This window comes from Danio rerio, chromosome 12 (assembly GCF_052040795.2).
Source record: "Danio rerio strain M-AB ecotype USA chromosome 12, GRCz13ab, whole genome shotgun sequence".
Classification (NCBI taxonomy): domain Eukaryota; kingdom Metazoa; phylum Chordata; class Actinopteri; order Cypriniformes; family Danionidae; genus Danio; species Danio rerio.
The window spans coordinates 5,876,465-5,895,910 of NC_141032.1; the positions used below are offsets into that span (position 1 = coordinate 5,876,465).

Sequence of the window (19,446 nt, forward strand, 5' to 3'; positions counted from 1 at the left end):
CAAACGGGGATATGTTAATCATTAATGATGCTGGATTGTTGAAGTATTGGAAATAAATGCAGACTCTATGTCTAAAAAGATTTAGACATTGTAAAAATGTGTTGTGTGAAAGATGCGGTTAACATAGTATTTCATAGACTATTAAAGTAAAGTCTGTAAATAAGACGCAGATGAAATGTGCATGTCAGCTCATTGCTTACACACTTAAAAATAAAGGTTTAAACAAGGCTTTTGCAGCAATGCCATCGAAAAAAACATTCTTGGTTCTTCAAGGATCCTTTCAGAGTATGGCTCTTAAAGTAAAAGTTTATTAATCATCATCATCATAAATAATCCTGTTAATGAACATTTTTAATAATCTAAAAATCCTTTTAACACCTAAACTTAGCGTGCACTAAAAACTCCTATTTTTGAAAATTCATCATGCATTTAAAAATATATATATATATCCAAATGTCATGTCGTGTAATTTTCGTCCGCTTATCCGGAGCTGGGCGGCGGGGAAAGAAGTCTTAGGAGAGAACTCCAGACTTCCCTCTACCCAGATACTTCCTCCAGCTCCTCCGGGCTGGGTCCCGAGGCGTTCCCAGGCCAGCCGAGAGACAGAGTTCCTCCAGCTTGTCCTGGGTCTTACCCGAGGCCTCCTCCCGGTGGGACATGCCTGGAACACCTCCCTAGGTAGGCATCCAGGAGGCATCCAAAACAGATGCCCGAGCCACCTCAGCTGACTTCTCTCAATATGGAGGAGCAGCGGCTCTACTCTGAGCTCCTCCCGGGGGACAGAGCTCCTCACCGTATCTATAAGGGTGCGCCCTGCCACTCTGCGAATTAAACCCATTTCGGGCGCTTGTATACGAGATCTTGTCCTTTCGCTCATGAACCAAAGCTCATGACCATAGGTGAGAGTAAGGAACGTAGATTGTCTGGTAAATCAAGAGCTTTGCCTTTCGGCTCAGCTGCTTCCTTACCACAACAGACCAGTACATCGACCGCATTACTGCTGCCGCTGCACCAATCCACCTGTCAATCTCATGTTTCATCATTCCCTCACTCAAGAACAAAACTATATCTTAATGTTTTACGGTTAAAAAAATATATTTTTTGTGTTATTGTTGAATCAACCATGATATAAATTACATTTTTTTCTGTAAACTACCATATTTAATTAACTTAATGTTACTACACCAATGTTTTGACGTACTAAAATGTACCATAGACTTGGTCGGCATTGTCGGAAACGCCTATAAAAAAATTTTAAAAAAAGATTTGTTATTTCTTTATTTATTTTCAAAATATAGCTGTGTTAAGTTTTTCCACTCACGATAAGTTTAAAATTCCCATACTTAAGTGTTATGTTTTGCCAAATAAACATGGAGCTGGTAGGATGATCACTCGCTCTGCACAGCATTGTAAAGCACAGCATTTTGTTTCAGACATGGCATTGTGAAAATATCTCCCATATTCATCTTTTGGTGTTTTTTGTTTAATTGTTTTATTAGGAATATGTACATGATTTCTTGCCTTATATGTGAGCCCTTTATTCTTTTATGGTTTAGTTTGTTTTCCCTATTTGACAAACTGCTGTCTGAACTGTGGAGCAGTGATTCATTTACATGTAAAATAAAGACATTGCAATGTAATTGTGTTCTGGAAGGGTCTAGAGCAGTGGTTCTCAAAAATTTTTCATTAAGTACCACCTCAGAAAAAAATTGTCTCTCCAAGTACCACCAAAATGAGCAGTATTGAAATACAGTAGCGCAGTAGGCCCAGTAAAGCAGCTACAACTCTGCACAGTAAAACAAACGTGGCAGATTACCTCTGAAATAGGCTATATGTCATATATGGCACATTATAAACATAATTTTTAATACATTTTGAAATATATGTAGCATGTACATGACATTTTTCATTCCTCCGCGTACCACTAGAAGGAAGCCCGCGTACCACTAGTGGTACACGTACCACAGTTTGAGAACCACTGGTCTAGAGGAACATATACGATCTGACAGGCAGAATACAAATATTTTAATGAATTTAGATGCAGTTTAAGGTTGTGTTTTAGTGTTGGTAATGTTTCATGTCACGTGCAAACTTTGTAATTGGCCCAGATTTAGTTTTGTTTGGTGATGGTCCTTCTAGAAGTCTTAGTACTGCCTGAAATGCATCACTGTGCATTAACTCATCGTCCCCAGCAGTGACAGCACACCGACCAAGTCTGATGTATCTTCGTTACTCAGGCAAAAACACAATCAAAACATGTGGTAATGAGAAATTTATATAATGAACACAGCAGAGAACGCATTATTATTCAAAAGGCACACTCATACTCACAATTGTTAAGCACTGTCATGGTTAGGCCTGTCACGAGATCTATTTATTGTTTGATATATTGCACCAAAACATATCATGATAAACGATATTATTTGGAGACCATTTTATGCCACTCATTATATAATGCCAGAATGACAATATACATCACATGAAAAATATACTGTAGTAATTAATAGTAAATACTAAAGTGTTTTTTAACCTTACTGACACCTCCAATGAAGATAAAGATACTGCACAGCTAAAATGTCACAAGAATTGGTTTATGTATGGGTGATAATATTGCATCACCAAAAATGATAGAGGTCATGTCCATGTGTTGTTTGAAAGGTCCATACATTGATTATAGTGACCTATAGCCTAGTCGTGGTAACACACATGAAACTTAAGTAATGCAGTAAACATTATTGATTTAAATTAGATGCAACAAAAAAGAGCTCTAATGTACATTACAGAGGAGAAAAAAAGCTAAAACATTATAGAGGAATTCTGAAAAAAAAATTAATTTACAGTTATTCGTTATATTTATGAAACCTGCTTTTAGGCAAGCCTTTTCTTTAGTGTGGGACCGCCATTGCCTGTTTTTAGGAGTGCATCTGGCCTTTAAATAACATTGACTCATGTAATGACTAATCAAAGTGACATTAAATGTTTTGAGATCATGCAATTGTTCGGCAGCAACTCAAAAATGTCTTTGCCATTCAAACACACGATGATGACATACTTTCCGTGAGAACACTAAACCCGGATTCATTTTCCTGATTAAGAAGACCCCATAAACACAGTTCCTGTCAGTTTCAAAGGGGTATTGCCTCATTACGCAAGTCCTCATCTTGATTAAGTTTTTTTTTGTTGTTGTCTTCTTTGTTTGAAGTGAGAAAAATGAGAAACGAAGCAATTGACTTGCTAAGCACCATCAAGAATCTTTCATCCTGGTTGCTGTGGCAATAAGCTCCTTTATCCTCCATGGAAAGCGAAACCCTCTGTGTCTCTAATTAGAGATGTTTCCCATCTCGTCCTTGAACACTGCATCTGCTGATTACTTTTTCTAGGGCTTTTATCAGGTTATTGTTTATAATAAAAGGCTTTTTTTATGATTTTCTGATGGATAGTACTTACAAAAGAACAGCGTTTTATTCCTCAGTGATTCCTGAAACTGAATGTGTCATGGTTTCCACAAACTGCATCATGGTTTTTATATGGAAATACTTTTCATTCATTCATTTTCTTTTCGGCTTAGTCCCTTTATTAATCTGGATTCGCCACAGCGGAATGAACCGTCAACTTATCCAGCATATGTTTTATGCTGAGAAGACTGAAAACAAAAATAGATGAAAAACCCAAAATAGCAACAGGAAACATTGAAACAATTTTTGACCACTTCATATAGCCAATTTTTTTGAAAAATGCTCTTTTGTAACCTCTTTTGATGAAATTTTTATTTTTATTTTAATGTATTTTTTTGGTCAGTTTTCTACAAAATAAACAAATAGAATGAATAAATTATAGGTATAGTGTGGTTGATAATTTGGAAAAGTGTCAGAAGGTAGATTTTTCTGATGAATAATCTGTTGAACTGCATCCCAATCATCACAAATACTGCAGACCCATGATTCTCCCAGAAATCAGTCAAGTTTGGTGAAGGCAAAATCATGAATTGGGTTTACATTCAGTATGGGCGTGTGAGAGATCTGCAAAGTAGATGGCAACATCAACAGCCTGAGGTATCTAGACTTTTGTGCTGCCCAATAACAGGTACATTACAAACCACAGGAGAGGGCAAATTCTTCAGCAGGATAGCGCTCCTGCTCAAATTTCAGCCTCCATATCAAAGCTCCTGAAAGCAAAGAAGATCAAGGTGCTCCAGAATTGGCCAGCCCAGTCACCAGAAATGAACATTATTGAGCATGTCTGGGTTAAGATGAAGGACGCATTGAAGATAAATCCAAAGAATCTTGATGAACTCTGGGAGTCCTGCAAGAACACTTTCTTTGGCATTCCAGATGACTTTATTAATCAGGGATTTGAGTCATGTCAGAGATGTATGGATGCAGTCCTCCAAGCTCATGATGGAGTCAGTCACAATATTCATTCTGTTTCCACTGCAGCATGACTTTATATTCTATACTGGACATTATTCCTGTTGAGTGACAAGACTTTTGTCTGAGCAAAGTCAGACCTTACTGTCCTAATTAAATAATTCATAATCAAGACATGAACATTTATTATTTTGGTAAAATAAGCATAATCTAGAGGCCTTTGCCTTTCAAATAAGCCACTTCTGATAGCAAATGATCAACTTGAAGTCAAGTTATTATTTGTTGTTCAACTTGGATAGGCGACAAGACGTTTGTCAGGTAGTGTATAGGAAATAGTAACTAATAAATCACAGTATATTGAAGTAGCTATGCATGCTCACTATAACAATATATTGATACTGTATATTGATAATTGTTAGAGTATGTGACTTCTTTCTGGTTTTGCTTTTAACACAACCTACTGTAAGTAAAACGGTCCTGTTATAGTCCTCACATTACAGCTGCTTTTCTTTAGCTCCGAGCACCTGGCAGTCAGCGCACAGCACCGCCACTGAATCCATTTATCCAATGAGAGAGGTTTAATAATCATCAGAGGCAGCGCCGTTTGGGGAGAAAGGTGGCAAAAAGCTGGGTCAATCGTTTCAGAGGAAGGGCACAGACAACCGCTGTAATGAGTTTCCTGGAAGCAGCTGGCAGAAATGCAGTCTGCCGTCAGTAATTGTGAAATAATGGCTGCTCACCGCTGAGAGAGGAGATGTGCACAAGCTCAAAGATAGAAGTCAAATGATGGGAAGACCTGGTATTGTCACTCTCCATTTCTGCTTGTATAGGGAGGAACATTAAGCCATTATAAGGTCAGAGGAGATTTTTAGATTTCTTTTTTTTTTTTGAGTCTAATAACTTCCTGTTGTTACCATCATTATTAAGGATCCTGCTGTTGGGTCGTTGGGTTGTTCACACTGATGGTGATCAGATCACTGGAGGGAAGGGCTGCACTACTGTATATCTGGGAGAAAAACACATTCACATATTTTCAATATGACTATATAATATTATTTAGAAATATATTGTTATAATAAATTTGTACATTAATGATTAGAAATTTTTTAGGTTCGATAAAATCATTTTTTTTATTATTTATATTATTATATAAAATTGGAACAAATCCCAAATTCCTCCATCAGAGATGAGACCTTTTATCAATGTTTACATTTTAAATACTGTAAGCGGCAAAAGGAGTGGAATACATTGGAAAATTATAAACTTTATGATCAGAGTCCCGGCTGGGTCAGTTGGCATTTCTATGTGGAGTTTGCATGTTCTCCTTGTGTTGGCGTGAGTTTCCTCCGGGTGCTCTGGTTTCCCCCCACAGTCCAAACACATGCACTATAGATGAATTGAATAAGCTAAATTAGCCATAGTGTTTGTGTGTGAATGAGTGTGTATGTGTGTTTCGCAGTGTTGGGTTGCAGCTGGAAGGGCATCCACTGCGTAAAACATATGCTGGATAAGTTGGCGGTTCATTCCACTGTGGCGACCCCTGATTAATAAAGGGACTAAGCTGAAAAGAAAATGAATAAATCTTTATTTTCACATTCTTTGATGACTCTAATTGAAGTTTAGTTGCTCTTCATCTGCAAGCTAACGTGGTTTCCTACTGTCTCTGTTCTCTACAGATTGATCATGCTGCTCCTACTTTGAGTCCTGAAGTCAGTCTCCTGCACAGATCCAGGAAGCTGCTGGCCCAGGCGGTGTCATGGCCGCCGGTCTCACCGTCGCAGATTAGATTTCGGGCTTGTCATCGCAGAATCAGCATTGCAGCCCATCTGAGCGGGGCCCTGCTGGAGGCCACAGCTGCTCTTGGGGCCCGCACTTCCCTGCCCAGCTTCACTGTTGGCTCCACAGGACGAGCAATGCTGAAAGGTAAAGAAATGTACCACTTTTCTGTCTAACTGCTGCTTTAAAATTGAACAAAGGAATGCACACTGACAGGAAAGCTTTTAGTAAAACTTGGAGTCGAGAAAATGTATCTCACGTACAATTCTGTGACATGACAAACAGAGGAAAGGACTGTGCCATTCCAACTGTCCAATGGCAGGAATACACAAATAGTGAAGTTTGATCTGTAGTTTCATCACTACAAGACAAACAGAATGTGCTTTGCATCTTTTGCTGATGAATAAATGGTGAAATCAAGGTGTAGGTTGCGCACAAAGAGTGTACATTTGTTTTTGTGTATATCTATGTAAACAAATACACACAAATAAATTGTATAAATATATTCACATGCGACATATTTGTAGTATAAATTATAAATGTGCATTAAATGAAACAAAGATAACGTCTTATGCATTGTATAGACCAGTTTAGTGGCAAACTGTAGTTACAAGTAGTGCTCTGTTGTCTGTGGACGGGAATGCAAATATGAAGACATGTAATCATTATTGGTAACAAAGCAAATAGTGTGTATAAAATGTCATGGGAGTCCATCGCAACATAGAATAATATTTCATGCACATACTGTAGTTCCAAGGAATATGTACTGTAGTTGCCAATGGATATTGTATTTTCTTTCATCTTGCAGTTTTTAACAATCGCTATGACCGTTTTGTCAATACATTTAACAAGTTTCCTAATCTCTTAACACACCAACACACCTAAAACACACAATTGGCAAAACGTTTAATTTCATGCTCAAAATCACACCTTGTAAACTAAACCCCAAAACTAATGATCAAAACACAATAATAAACCAACACAACACACCATGTCTGACAAAACACTGCAAACATGTTTCATAATCAAATCATTGTTCAAAACACTAACTCATGTTCTCTTCCAACAGAAACCGTAACCGTAGCAAAACCTATGCGTCAAAACTAAGACGTATTGGTGTAAACTGGGCCATATTTAAAAGTCATTTTAGGGATTGTGCAGCAACAAACTACTTAATTGTAATTTGTATTTACTTTTTATTCTATTGTATTTATTATTACACTATTACAGAGGTAAATATAAGCTAATTGTTTAAAATGGGCTTTATAATCTATGTATTTTTTATTTTAGCAAGATGCCATTTTCCACTGAAATCTCAAATGATTTTGTGTGTTTAAGCCATTTATTTATGAGCATCAACAGTTTTGAGTGTGATTTTTAAAAATGTAAGCAAATACTCAACCAAATAAGCTAAATCGAGCTGCAGGACTGCGCACAGACGTGTGGGATTTTATGTTGTCATGTTGTGACCTGAGATGTAAAATTGTTTTGGTCAACTTTGATCACAGTCCCGGCTGGGTCAGTTGACATTTCTATGTGGAGTTTGCATGTTCTCCCCGTGTTGGCGTGAGTTTCCTTCGGGTGCTCTGGTTTCCCCTACAGTCCAAACACATGCGATATAGATGAATTGAATAAGCTAAATTAGTCGTAGTGTTTGTGTGTGAATGAGAGTTTATGTGTGTTTCGCAGTGTTAGGTTGCGTTTGGGTTGCAACATAGAATAATATTTCATGCACATACTGTAGTTCCAAGGAATATGTACTGTAGTTGCCAATGGATATTGTATTTTCTTTCATCTTACAGTTTTTAACAATCGCTATGACCGTTTTGTCAATACATTTAACAAGTTTCCTAATCTCTTAACACACCAACACACCTAAAACACGGTTAATTTCATGCTCAAAATCACACCTTGTAAACTAAACCCCAAAACTAATGATCAAAACACAATAATAAACCAACACAACACACCATGTCTAACAAAACACTGCAAACAGGTTTCATAATCAAATCATTGTTCAAAACACTAACTCATGATCTCTTCCAACAAAAACATTAAGTCCATCATAACACATTGACAGTAAAACACTATCATCCGCTGACATTACAGAGACTGCATTATTTTATATGTCAAATCTGCCCTTATATTTGAAGCCTCTATACAGTTTTGTTTTGATATGTTTAGTAAATGGATGCATTTTGTTTCTTTTGCTGCAGAAATTCAGTACAATAAAATGAATGACCATCTCAGAGTAGCATTATAAAATGTACAGTTTATTTAAAAAACACACAGATTTGCTGCAGTACAGACTTTATTTGCAAAAGGACATCACTGCAAGATATACAAACAGAAAAAGCACCGCAATTATAATAAAAAAATAAAGTCATTTGCCCCGTCTTCTGCATTTGCCCAGCTTCTTCTTCTCTGGCCCGGCATGGTTACTGTGGCCCTTTAGCCTATTATGTTTCTCCAACGGCGACGCCTCTTCGCCAAGTTGAAGCTAGCCTCATCAACATAGATAATTTCTTGTGGGACTTGTTTGGCCTTCAACTCCATGGGTCCTATCATACACCCGGCACAATGTGGCGCAAGGCGCGACGCAACTGTTGTTTGCTAGTTTCAGGTTGGCACAAGAGTTGTTTTGACATTTTGGGCCTAGCTGTTTAAATAGCAAATGCATTTGCGCTCATGTGCGTCCATAGGCGTTCTGGTCTAAAAAGGGAGGCGTGTTGAGTTGCGTTGCTATTTTGAGAAACTGTAATAGATTTTTCAATAGACCAAAACAAAGCCGGTCTGTTGTCCAGCGCAGAGCTTGTTAGTTGTGCGCCTGGCTTACACACTGCTTAATACACACAAGATGTAGAGCAATACGCAAATATCTTTACATAGGAAAAAGAATTAAAATATTAAGGATGTATATAGGACATAATAAGGATATACATAGGAAATAAATATAAAGGATTAAAATATTACAAAACATTATTTTCTAGCCTACATAAATATAAAAAAACACTGCCTTCATGCCTTCTTCATCTCGGGGGGCTTTTTCAGTTAATTCGTGACAATTTGCTTTTGTATAATGTTAATATTATTAGCAGTATTATTTATTATATCCATATTTATATTTGTTTTATTAAAAACAAGCTTAGATTTGCCCACCATATTTTAGACCATATGGGGCGCAGCATGTGTAATTGGATATAACTTTTTGTGTGTTTTTTGAACACACTTCGTTATTCGTTTGCTGGAAATTAGAACTGAATTTAGAAATAGTTTTAAAACAATTTTTTGCGCTTAACAAACTAAATTAATTATTTATAGACTAATTGATGTCTGTGCGTACAAGGTTTTCTTATTCATGAGAGCAAAAGTGAAAGTTAATAATTTATCTCTCATTCTAGCGCTGTAGATGCTCTGTTTAACGGTTTTCTTGCTAGTGAAATGCTCAGTTTTTCCACTTACACTTACTTTACGTCATGTAAATAGCAAATGCACCATGGCGTGACGCAACTGACTCTTAAAGGGAATGGGAGATGAGACTCTGATTGGTTTATTCTCAAAACACACCTAAAACTCATAAAGACAATAAACTCAACTCTTTTAGACCATGCACCGTGGCGCAAAGCGGATTTTTCCATCCTTATATTAGCAAAAGTGCATTTTAACACGCCCTGAATGCGTTTGCGCCCTGCTCTTTGCACTTTGTGCATGGACCGTCAAAATAGAGCCCTATGACTCTCTAAAAGTAATTAGAGTGTAAATGCTGTACTGTACTGTTATCTACTGTATGTACTAACTCCAGGTTTATAGAGTAGTTTACTGCAAAACACACTGAGTATAGTACAGTAATGACTGTATTGCATAACCTTACCTGGACATATTGGTGACGTTCTTTGATGCGCTCACTTGTTCATATATATATTTATATATATATATATATATATATATATATATATATATATATATATATATATGGAATAAGCTGTTTCTCATTGGCAATAAAATAAAATACAGGGAATATATTTATGTTTCAGTTTACAATATGAATATTCATCAAAGGCGGCAACACCAAAGCTCCAAAAATACAAATTTATTTAATGAAAACACGCTTTGTGTCAGCTTTTTTCATTTAGTAAATTTGTATTTTTGGAGCTTTGGTGTTGCCGCCTTTGATGAATATTTAATTTGCACCTTTTGCGTTTTTGGCTGAGCACCCAGTTTAGAGAGATGTGAGTGCTTTTGTACAGTTTTTGTGCAGTTGACTTTAGCCTGTGTAAGTTGTGTTTAGAACATGATGTTATCTGTTCTGTTATACAGTGTGAAAGCATTTGTAAATTTGACTGTAAAATTACATTTTGGTCTTGGTTGAGCTCGTGTGTAAAAGAAGTTCAAGCATTTTAAACTTATTTCAATTGGTGAAGTTTATTCCTTGCCACTGTCGCCATTGACTTGCTTAGTTCGGGACTTGTGGAGCTGTGCATCGATGGATTTGCTCTTCAGTGTTTAGACTTTTTAGCAGTGAAATTTCAACCACACCGAACTGAACTCTGAAAACTGGACTGACACAGTTTGCCGTTTACTAGAACTTCTATTTTAAGCTGCTTTGACACAATCTACATTGTAAAAGGATATAGAATTAAGATTAATGTAATTTAAAATGCGGCGGAAAAGTCCTACATGATGGTAATAGTTTGATTTAAGGTGTTTACATGTCTGTACTGCACTTCAATAATGCAAGCAGTGTTGTGCTAGTTACTGAAAAATAATAACTAGTTACAGTTACTAATTACTTCATTCAATTACTTTATTGATTACTTACACCAAAAAGTAACCTCACGATCATTCGGTCTCTCTCGCGCTCACACTTGGGCTCTCTCGCATGCAGCGGTCTCTCTGCTTCCACTTTACTTTTGTCCAGTCTGGCGCCTCATACACGACGTGTCTTCTTTAAAGTGGTTGGATGGCATCTACCAATCCCACAATGCGTCGCCGATGTAAACGGGAAGATGTAGGCTAGACTGCAGCCAATATTTATTAATCTACCAAAAAAGGACAATCATCATATTGTAATGGTAACAGAGTTAATATATTTAAAATATAATGGGATACAGTATTAGTTACTGTCAAAAGTAATGCTGTTACAGTAATGAAGTAAGTAAGTAATGAAACGCTGAATGTGACTCGAGTGAGGAATACTCATATGTCTTAACTGGATTTCTGTTTAGAGTATTGTCTTAATCCTATCAAAATCGTAGTATTGATGTCCATGTAAATGTACTCTGTGCTAGTCTTTCACTCTGACGAGAACACAGCAGTTTTGTTTGCTGGAAGATGATTTATGAGAAGGCCTCTTCCAGGCGCCGCAGAAGCAGGTTATGAACTAATGAAGATCATTTCTCCTCCGCGAGGACTGTGTAATGTGAGCAACGCGGGGGAGAGGGGCGTCTGCCTTTGACTTCCTCACCCCTCGCCTCTTTCTCTCCGCTCGCCGGCCCCTTCTAACAGCGCACTTCAAACGCCTGCTTTGATTTGCTAAAAGTCAGACAGCGCTATCTCTTTAATTTGATTCTGGCTGCCTTAGCTTATCACCTGGCGCTCATCCATTTGCAGAGTAACCTTCAAGCCCTTGGTGAGACATGTCTGTGTAAAATGATCCTCCGTGATTCCAGCACTCTCTGGACTAATTCCAGTTGACATGACGTCTGTGTGGGACCATGAGTCAGTGACCCTGGTATTTGTGGCCCCATAATTAAATACACAAGCATTATCATTTTTTTTTTCTCGCTTGAGCTGTGGGTCGTCGATGCCAAAATGCAATCTGGCCCCTCTCAGTGGACATTCTCCCCATTTTTTTTGGCCTTTTAAAAACATAGCGAGAGGTAAAGATGTTCTGGGAATTAAGTGCCACCAAACGTTTGGTTGTGTGCTGGGGTTTATTAGCTGTTTGCAGCAGCGTTGGTTACAGACTGCAGAGAGTTTTGTTGGATCGCTTGGTGAAATGTTTTTGTTTTTGCAGATTGAATCAATGTGGCCATGGTGCACGTGGTTAATTTTTGACTCCATACAGATGTCTTGTGTTTATTTTAGGAGATGGCAGTGTTGTGCACCTGATATCTGTTTTCCTTTTTTTCCCCTTTTGAAATAGGTTTTTTGGCCATTCAGATGCAAACAACTAGCTGTTGTTTACATTTCAGGCTTGTAGATTTTGCACATTCAACCCTCCCTGCAGTTCTTTGCTGCAGACGTGGATAAAACAAATAAGCTTCAGAGTTCAGCAGTAAGAATGTCCAACAATAAGGGCATTTTAGGCCAGACTGCACAGTCACTTGCACCACTAATGCACCACTAATTCGGCTCCTCATATATTTTTAATTCATTCATTCATTCATTCATTCATTCATGCATGCATGCATTCATTGTTTTTACGCATCAATCAATCAATCAATCAATCAATCAATCAATCAATTAATTGTGTTTATGCATTTATTAATTCATTCATTGTGTTTATGCATTCATTCAGTCATTGAGTTTATCCATTTATTATTTTTGGGGGGTGGGTTTTTCAACATAATTGTTGCAGTGATGTTTTCATTTTGTTTGACAGTCATAGCTGTTTGTACATTCACATTACATATGTAAAATTATCAGCTTCTTGCACATTTGCTTTTTGCAGAGACAATATAATGTATGTATAGTGTATTTGGAAAACAATTCTTACTCTAAATTAAGCTTTAATCAAAAATACATATAGTAGAACATTGTATTCTGAAATATTATTACAATTTAAAATTGTACTAACTTCACTGTAAAGATCCTATTTATTTTTTTTTTTAGTTTTTATTTTAAAGTTAGTATCAGTTTTTTGGGTTTAAGCTGTTGTGCTCCAAAACAGTGACATGATTTCTGTTTAGAAGATATAAAACTGATAGAAACATGTAAAACTTGTAATTTGTCATGTCTGCCTAAATAGCTCAACAGTTTTATTCATGTCACTAAGTTTCTCATCATATCATAACCAATCAAATGCTCTCTAGTATCTGACAAGTCCCGCCCCTTAAAGTCACTTCTCGTTTTCTTTTCATTTAATGTGCTTGAGCTAAAGAGGTGATAAAAATAAACGCTATTGGCTGTTTTTTTAAAAGAGGAGGGGCTACACTATGTCTTACCCTCTTTTTGTTTTTTGGTTAAGATTACATCTAACATTGAATAAAAAATTCAAAGCACTTCCTGAGACCTTTAATTCAATGATGTGTATTCTTACAAAACTGACTGAAACTTTCCGGTCAACGTTGAAAAAATTAAATATAAATTTCAAAAAGTCAAAAATCTAATTCAAATATACATTTACACCATCAGAAATGTACATTATGATGTCATATATCATATCAATCTCAATATGCATAAACTTTATCAAATGCTTTTGCTGAATTAAACTATTTCTCTGTTACAGAAAAATCATATCTTGAAAATTTTGACCAATGTTTTTGAACTTTGCTAGAAAAATAAATGTTTTCCAGCAAATGCACAAATACTTTCATGACTAGCCAACATAAATAGACTTGCTGAGTCCTGATCCTGGAGAAGTTTTACATTTACACACTTTAATTTAGTTTTAATGCTGCTATTCACTGTAAAATGGTTTAAAACCCTTACAATTTAGAATCGAAAATCCTGAGAGTTTTTAAAGATCTTTTACTCTAGGATCAAGCAAAATGTATAATTTGAGGAGATTTTATTATGAAATTAAGAGCATCTCTTAAAGATCTGGAGACGTCTATTGATTATGGCCCTAAATACACTACTGTATATACCGAAATTCTACTAAAATGGTGCTTTAGCAGTTTCCAGTGGTTCTTTCAGTAGTGACTTTAGATTAAATTGAAGTCTGTGCCTTTCCTTTTTCTTGCATCTCTAAGATTCATCCCTCATCTACACAGCAGCGAAGGCTTTTATTATGCCCATCCACAGGGGATCAGATTTACTCCAGAAAGTCTTTTGTTTGGGAGCAACCAAGTGGAGTTCTCCATCAAAAATCGCAGGGTTTGATTATAAATGAACATGAACTCATTGTAGGAGAATTGTAAACTACAGGGTGGTGTGGCAGATGCTCAAAAACAGTACGACAGCATCCAAACACTGTTTCAGTGGTGATAAATGGAGGTGAACAGGAATAGCGCTGCCTGGGTCAGGTCAGGAGAACACACACTCCCTCGCTCACGCATATATGTGCTGAATGAGAGGCGACTCTGAGCTCGCAGAAAAAATGCAAACTCTGAGACCTTTGCCACTCAAGGTGAAGCATTACGCACGGTCCAGGTTTTGGTAAACTGTTACGGTGTATTTATACAGCTCTGAGATTTGGGATGGCATGCTTGGGATGTGTGTTGTGTTTTAATGCACGTTTAGGAAATTGTAAAGCTTCCTCCATGTCACATTAAACTTATTTGACTGTTTTTATAGCATATATTGCATATATTATAGCATATATGCTAGCATATCATTGATGACCAACTAAACTTCTCTGACCACATTTCTAGAACTGCTCGATCATGCAGATTCACACTCTACAACATCAGAAAGATCCGACCCTTCTTATCTGAACATGCAGCTCAACTCCTTGTTCAAGCTCTTGTTCTCTCCAGACTGTTCTCTCCAACTCTCTACTAGTCGGGCTTCCAGCTAACTCTATCAAGCCTCTTCAGCTGCTCCAGAACGCAGCAGCACGAGTGGTCTTTAATGAACCTCAACGAGCACATGTCACTCCGCTGCTAGTTCGTTTGCACTGGCTGCCAGTTGCTGCTCGCATCCAATTCAAAGCTCTGATGTTTGCCTACAAAGCGACTTCTGGCCTTGCTCCTTCTTATCTGCTCTCACTTCTGCAGATCTATGTGCCCTCCAGAAACTTGCGTTCTGTGAATGAACGTCGCCTCGTGGTTCTATCCCAAAGAGGGAAGAAATCACTTTCGCGAACGCTCACGCTCAATCTGCCCAGTCGGTGGAATGAACTCCCTAACTGCATCGGAACAGCAGAGTCACTCGATGTTTTCAAGAAACGACTAAAAACTCAACTATTTAGTCTCCACTTCACTTCCTAATCTGCAATTGCCTCTCTGAATATCACACTAACTGTTCCCAAAAAAAAAAAAAAATACAAATACTTTCCTTCTTAGACTTTACAGACCTGAAACTTGCCTATAGCACTTATTCATTGTTGCTCTTATAGTTGTGTAAGTTGCTTCCTTGTCCTCATTTGTAAGTCGCTTTGGATAAAAGCGTCTGCTAAATGACTAAATGTAAATGTATATATGGAATATATTATACATTCTTATGAACTTAAAATAAATGAACATTGTGATTGATTTTTTTTTACTCTCAGGTTAATTCAAACCTCAATGACTTCTTGATTTCGTTTTAATAAAAGGTCTTCTGCGATATATTTCTTGTATAAAATTAGACAGTGACTGAAGACTTGCATGTTCTCCCCGTGTTGGTGTGGGTTTCCTCTGAGTGCTCCGGTTTCCCCTACAGTCCAAACACATGCGCTACAGGTGAATTGGATGAACTAAAAATTGGTTGTATTGTATGAGTGCTGGGTTGCAGCTAGAAAGGCATCCGCTGTGTGAAACATATAGAGTAGTTGGCGGTTCATTCCGTTGTGGCGACTCCTTGTAAATAAAGGAATAAGCCGAAGGAATATGAATAGTTAGTATAAAACAGGGATGGCCAGAATTTTTCGTATGAAGAGCCAAAGCCCAAATACCATTGAGAGCTGTGGGCCGAAGGTAAATCTACCAAATTTTATATATTATATTAAAGTTGCCATGGGTGAATTCCTAATTTATTTCCTAATATTTCAAAATAAATAGAAAACATTACTTTACATTATATGAACTAATGCAGTATAGCTTTTTAAATGATAACTTATTGCAATAGAAACATAAACAATCACATTTATAACACAGTGGAGTTCAGTGCTGAATACACTAGTCAAGCACAATCTGCCTTTGACTTTATTTGCTCACCAAAGTCTCAGGATTGTAGGCTGACAGTGTGTACATTTAATAAAATCTGATTCATTTACATCATTTAATTTAAACATTGAGTTAGCTTTTAATAATAAAGCAAACAGACTATGCCTGCCATTCTCCCCCTCTTCTCAGATGGGATGGGCCAAATTAAAGGTTACCATGGGCCAACTTTGGCTCTAGTTTGGGCATCTCTGGTATAGAGCTGTTTTTTTTTTTTTGCTGCATGCCATTTTTGTGCGCAAACTTTCTTCTTTTTGAGTGACATGAAAAAGTCGATATGCTCAACAGTTCCTGAAGTTTTATAAGCGGCTTTCCAGTATTCAAGTAAAATATATATACACAGCCATAACTTTGACAGTTCCTCAGGGACACAATTGATTTCAGTCGTTATAGCTATAAAAAAATGCGAGCCCTGGATCTACCTGACGGCTTTTTTCTCTGCCTAATGGAGCTCGCATATGGCCCATAAAACCGCTGGATGAGCTCTTGTCCTTCGATCAGTCTTTCTCAGGATGTACTTGGGAAGGTTAAAGATGGAAACAAGCACGTCCCCAAAGTCCCATGCCCAAATTTAGATCATAAAGTCCTTGTTTGCCTGTTGAATTCTCACTGGACTCTTATCCGAAGACTACACACAGGTGATCAGAGCACGTCTGGCCGCTCGATTTCCTCGCCCTGCACTTAACACGATGTGTCGCTTTCATCTATGAGTAACATGACCTGCCTGGAAGGAGCAGCCAATGGAGAGAGTAAGTGTGTGTGTGTGTGTTTGAGAGAAAGAGAGAGAGGAGGGAGGGGAGTACGAGTGGCCAAACAGTGCGTGTGTGTGTGTGTGTGAGTGAGATATGCAGCGAGTCAGATTTGTGGTAGTAGAGAGCTGGCAGCTGAGTTTAAATGTGGCTGAGCTCCTCTCGCCGCTGCGGTGTGAAGCAGGGAGCCAGCGAGACCACCACAACCATGAAACACTCCCACTCGCAGAGGATGGACTACAGGCTGCTCAGTAAGTGACACTTCAACTTTAACATACACATAACGTCTGGCACAGCGCTGTCACTTGTGGAGTTATTTTCAATACGGTTTCGTTGAGATCTTCTCATGTCAAGGACTCTGGTGTGTTGTGGTTTGTTTTTGGTGCGTAGAGAGTTAATGCTGTACTGTGCTTTAGCAGCTCAAGGTTTTTGTGTGAGTGTGTGCATGAGACAAGAAAACAACTAAAAATGTCCCTAGGGTTGTGACATTGACTTTAGTTATAATGCTTTAGAAAATATGTTCGGGTAAGTCTTGGAATTGAATTAAGGTTGCAAATTGTTTGCGTTGATAGTTGACAGCTGTAGTCAAGAATCATGTGGATTTGAACAACCACAGGGAATAGTGATTGTCACTTTATAGAAAAGAGAACATTTAGTACTTGGATGTAGAGTAGTTTATTTGAGGAATGTCTACTGTGATATAATATAATATATGTCTAATGTGATATAATATAATATAATATAATATAATTTAATATAATATAATGTGATATAATATAAAATAATGTGATATATAAAATAATATAATATAATATAATATAATATAATGTGATATAATATAATATAATGTGATATATAATATAATATAATATAATATAATATAATATAATATAATATAATATAATATAATATAATGTGATATAATATAAAATAATGTGACATAAAAGAGAACATTTAGTACTTGGATGTAGAGTAGTTTATTTGAGGAATGTCTACTGAAATATAATATAATATAATATAATATAATATAATATAATATAATGTGATATAATATAATATAATGTGATATATAATATAATATAATAAAATGTGATATAATATAATATAATATAATGTGATATAATATAAAATAATGTGATATAATATAAAATAATGTGATATATAATATAATATAATATAATATAATATAATATAATGTGACATAATATAATATAATGTGATATATAATATAATATATTATAATGTGATATAATATAAAATAATGTGATATATAATATAATATAATATAATATAATATAATATAATATAATGTGTTATAATATATAATATAATATAATATAATGTGATATATAATATTATATAATACAATTTGATATAATATAATATAATATAATTATTGTAGGTTTTCTTAGCAGTTCTGCTCTCTCAATACATTGTGAAATGTCCTTTTAATAACAAAGAATGTCCCTGGAGAGTGTGACATTAAATTTAATTATAATGCTTTAGAAAATATAGTTAAATAGAGTAAGTCTTAGAAATGGATTAAGGTTGCAAATTATTTGAGGTGATATAGTTGATAACTGTAGTCAAAGTCATGTGGACTTGGAATAACCATAATAATAAAATAGTGATTGTCTTGTTAAAGAATTAATAACATTTTTGTGTTTAGATGTACAGTATTTTTTTGAGGAATATCTACTGAAACAATATAATAATATACACTATACTATACTATACTATACTATACTATACTATACTAAATACTATACACTATACTATATACTATACACTATACTATACTATGCTAAATACTATACTGTACTATACTGTACTATACTATCTACTAAACTATATACTATACTATAACATAAGGTTTTTATTATAGGTTTTTTTTAGGAGTTCTGCACTCTATACATTGTGAAATGTTCTTTTAAAAACAAAATGTCCCTAGGGTTGTGACATTGAATTTAATTGTAATGCTTTAGAAAATATAGTTAAGTAAGTATTAGAAATGGATTATGGTTGCAAATTATTTGAGGTGATATAGTTTGCCAACTGAAGTCAAAGTCATGTGGACTTGGAATAACCATAATAATAAAATAGTGATTGTCTTGTCTAGAGAAAATACATTTTTGTGTTTAGATGTACAGTATTTTTTGAGGAATGTCTACTGGAACAATATAATAATAAATACTTTACTATACTATACTATACTATGCTATACTATACACTATACTATACTATACTATACTATACTATACTATCTACTAAACTATATACTATACTATTCCATAAGGTTTTTATTATAGGTTTTTTTTAGGAGTTCTGCACTCTATACATTGTGAAATGTTCTTTTAAAAACAAAATGTCCCTAGGGTTGTGACATTGAATTTAATTGTAATGCTTTAGAAAATATAGTTAAGTAAGTATTAGAAATGGATTATGGTTGCAAATTATTTGAGGTGATATAGTTTGCCAACTGAAGTCAAAGTCATGTGGACTTGGAATAACCATAATAATAAAATA

At 35.9% G+C, this 19,446-nt stretch overlaps 1 protein-coding gene across 51 annotated transcripts in view; it reads left to right on the top strand.

Moving 5' to 3' along the window:
* The window catches only part of plce1 (phospholipase C, epsilon 1), a 159,872-nt gene that overhangs the window by 61,327 nt on the left and 79,099 nt on the right, over positions 1 to 19,446 (top strand). For 32 of the 51 annotated variants that reach the window (XR_015503546.1, XR_015503547.1, XR_015503548.1 and 29 more), the window contains 1 exon segment: positions 6,044 to 6,290. Coding sequence is in view for 35 of the 51 variants with exons in the window: in XM_087275309.1 (XP_087131435.1) it covers positions 6,044 to 6,290 (247 nt within the window). In the remaining 16 variants the exon portion in view is untranslated. 51 annotated transcript variants of the gene reach the window in all.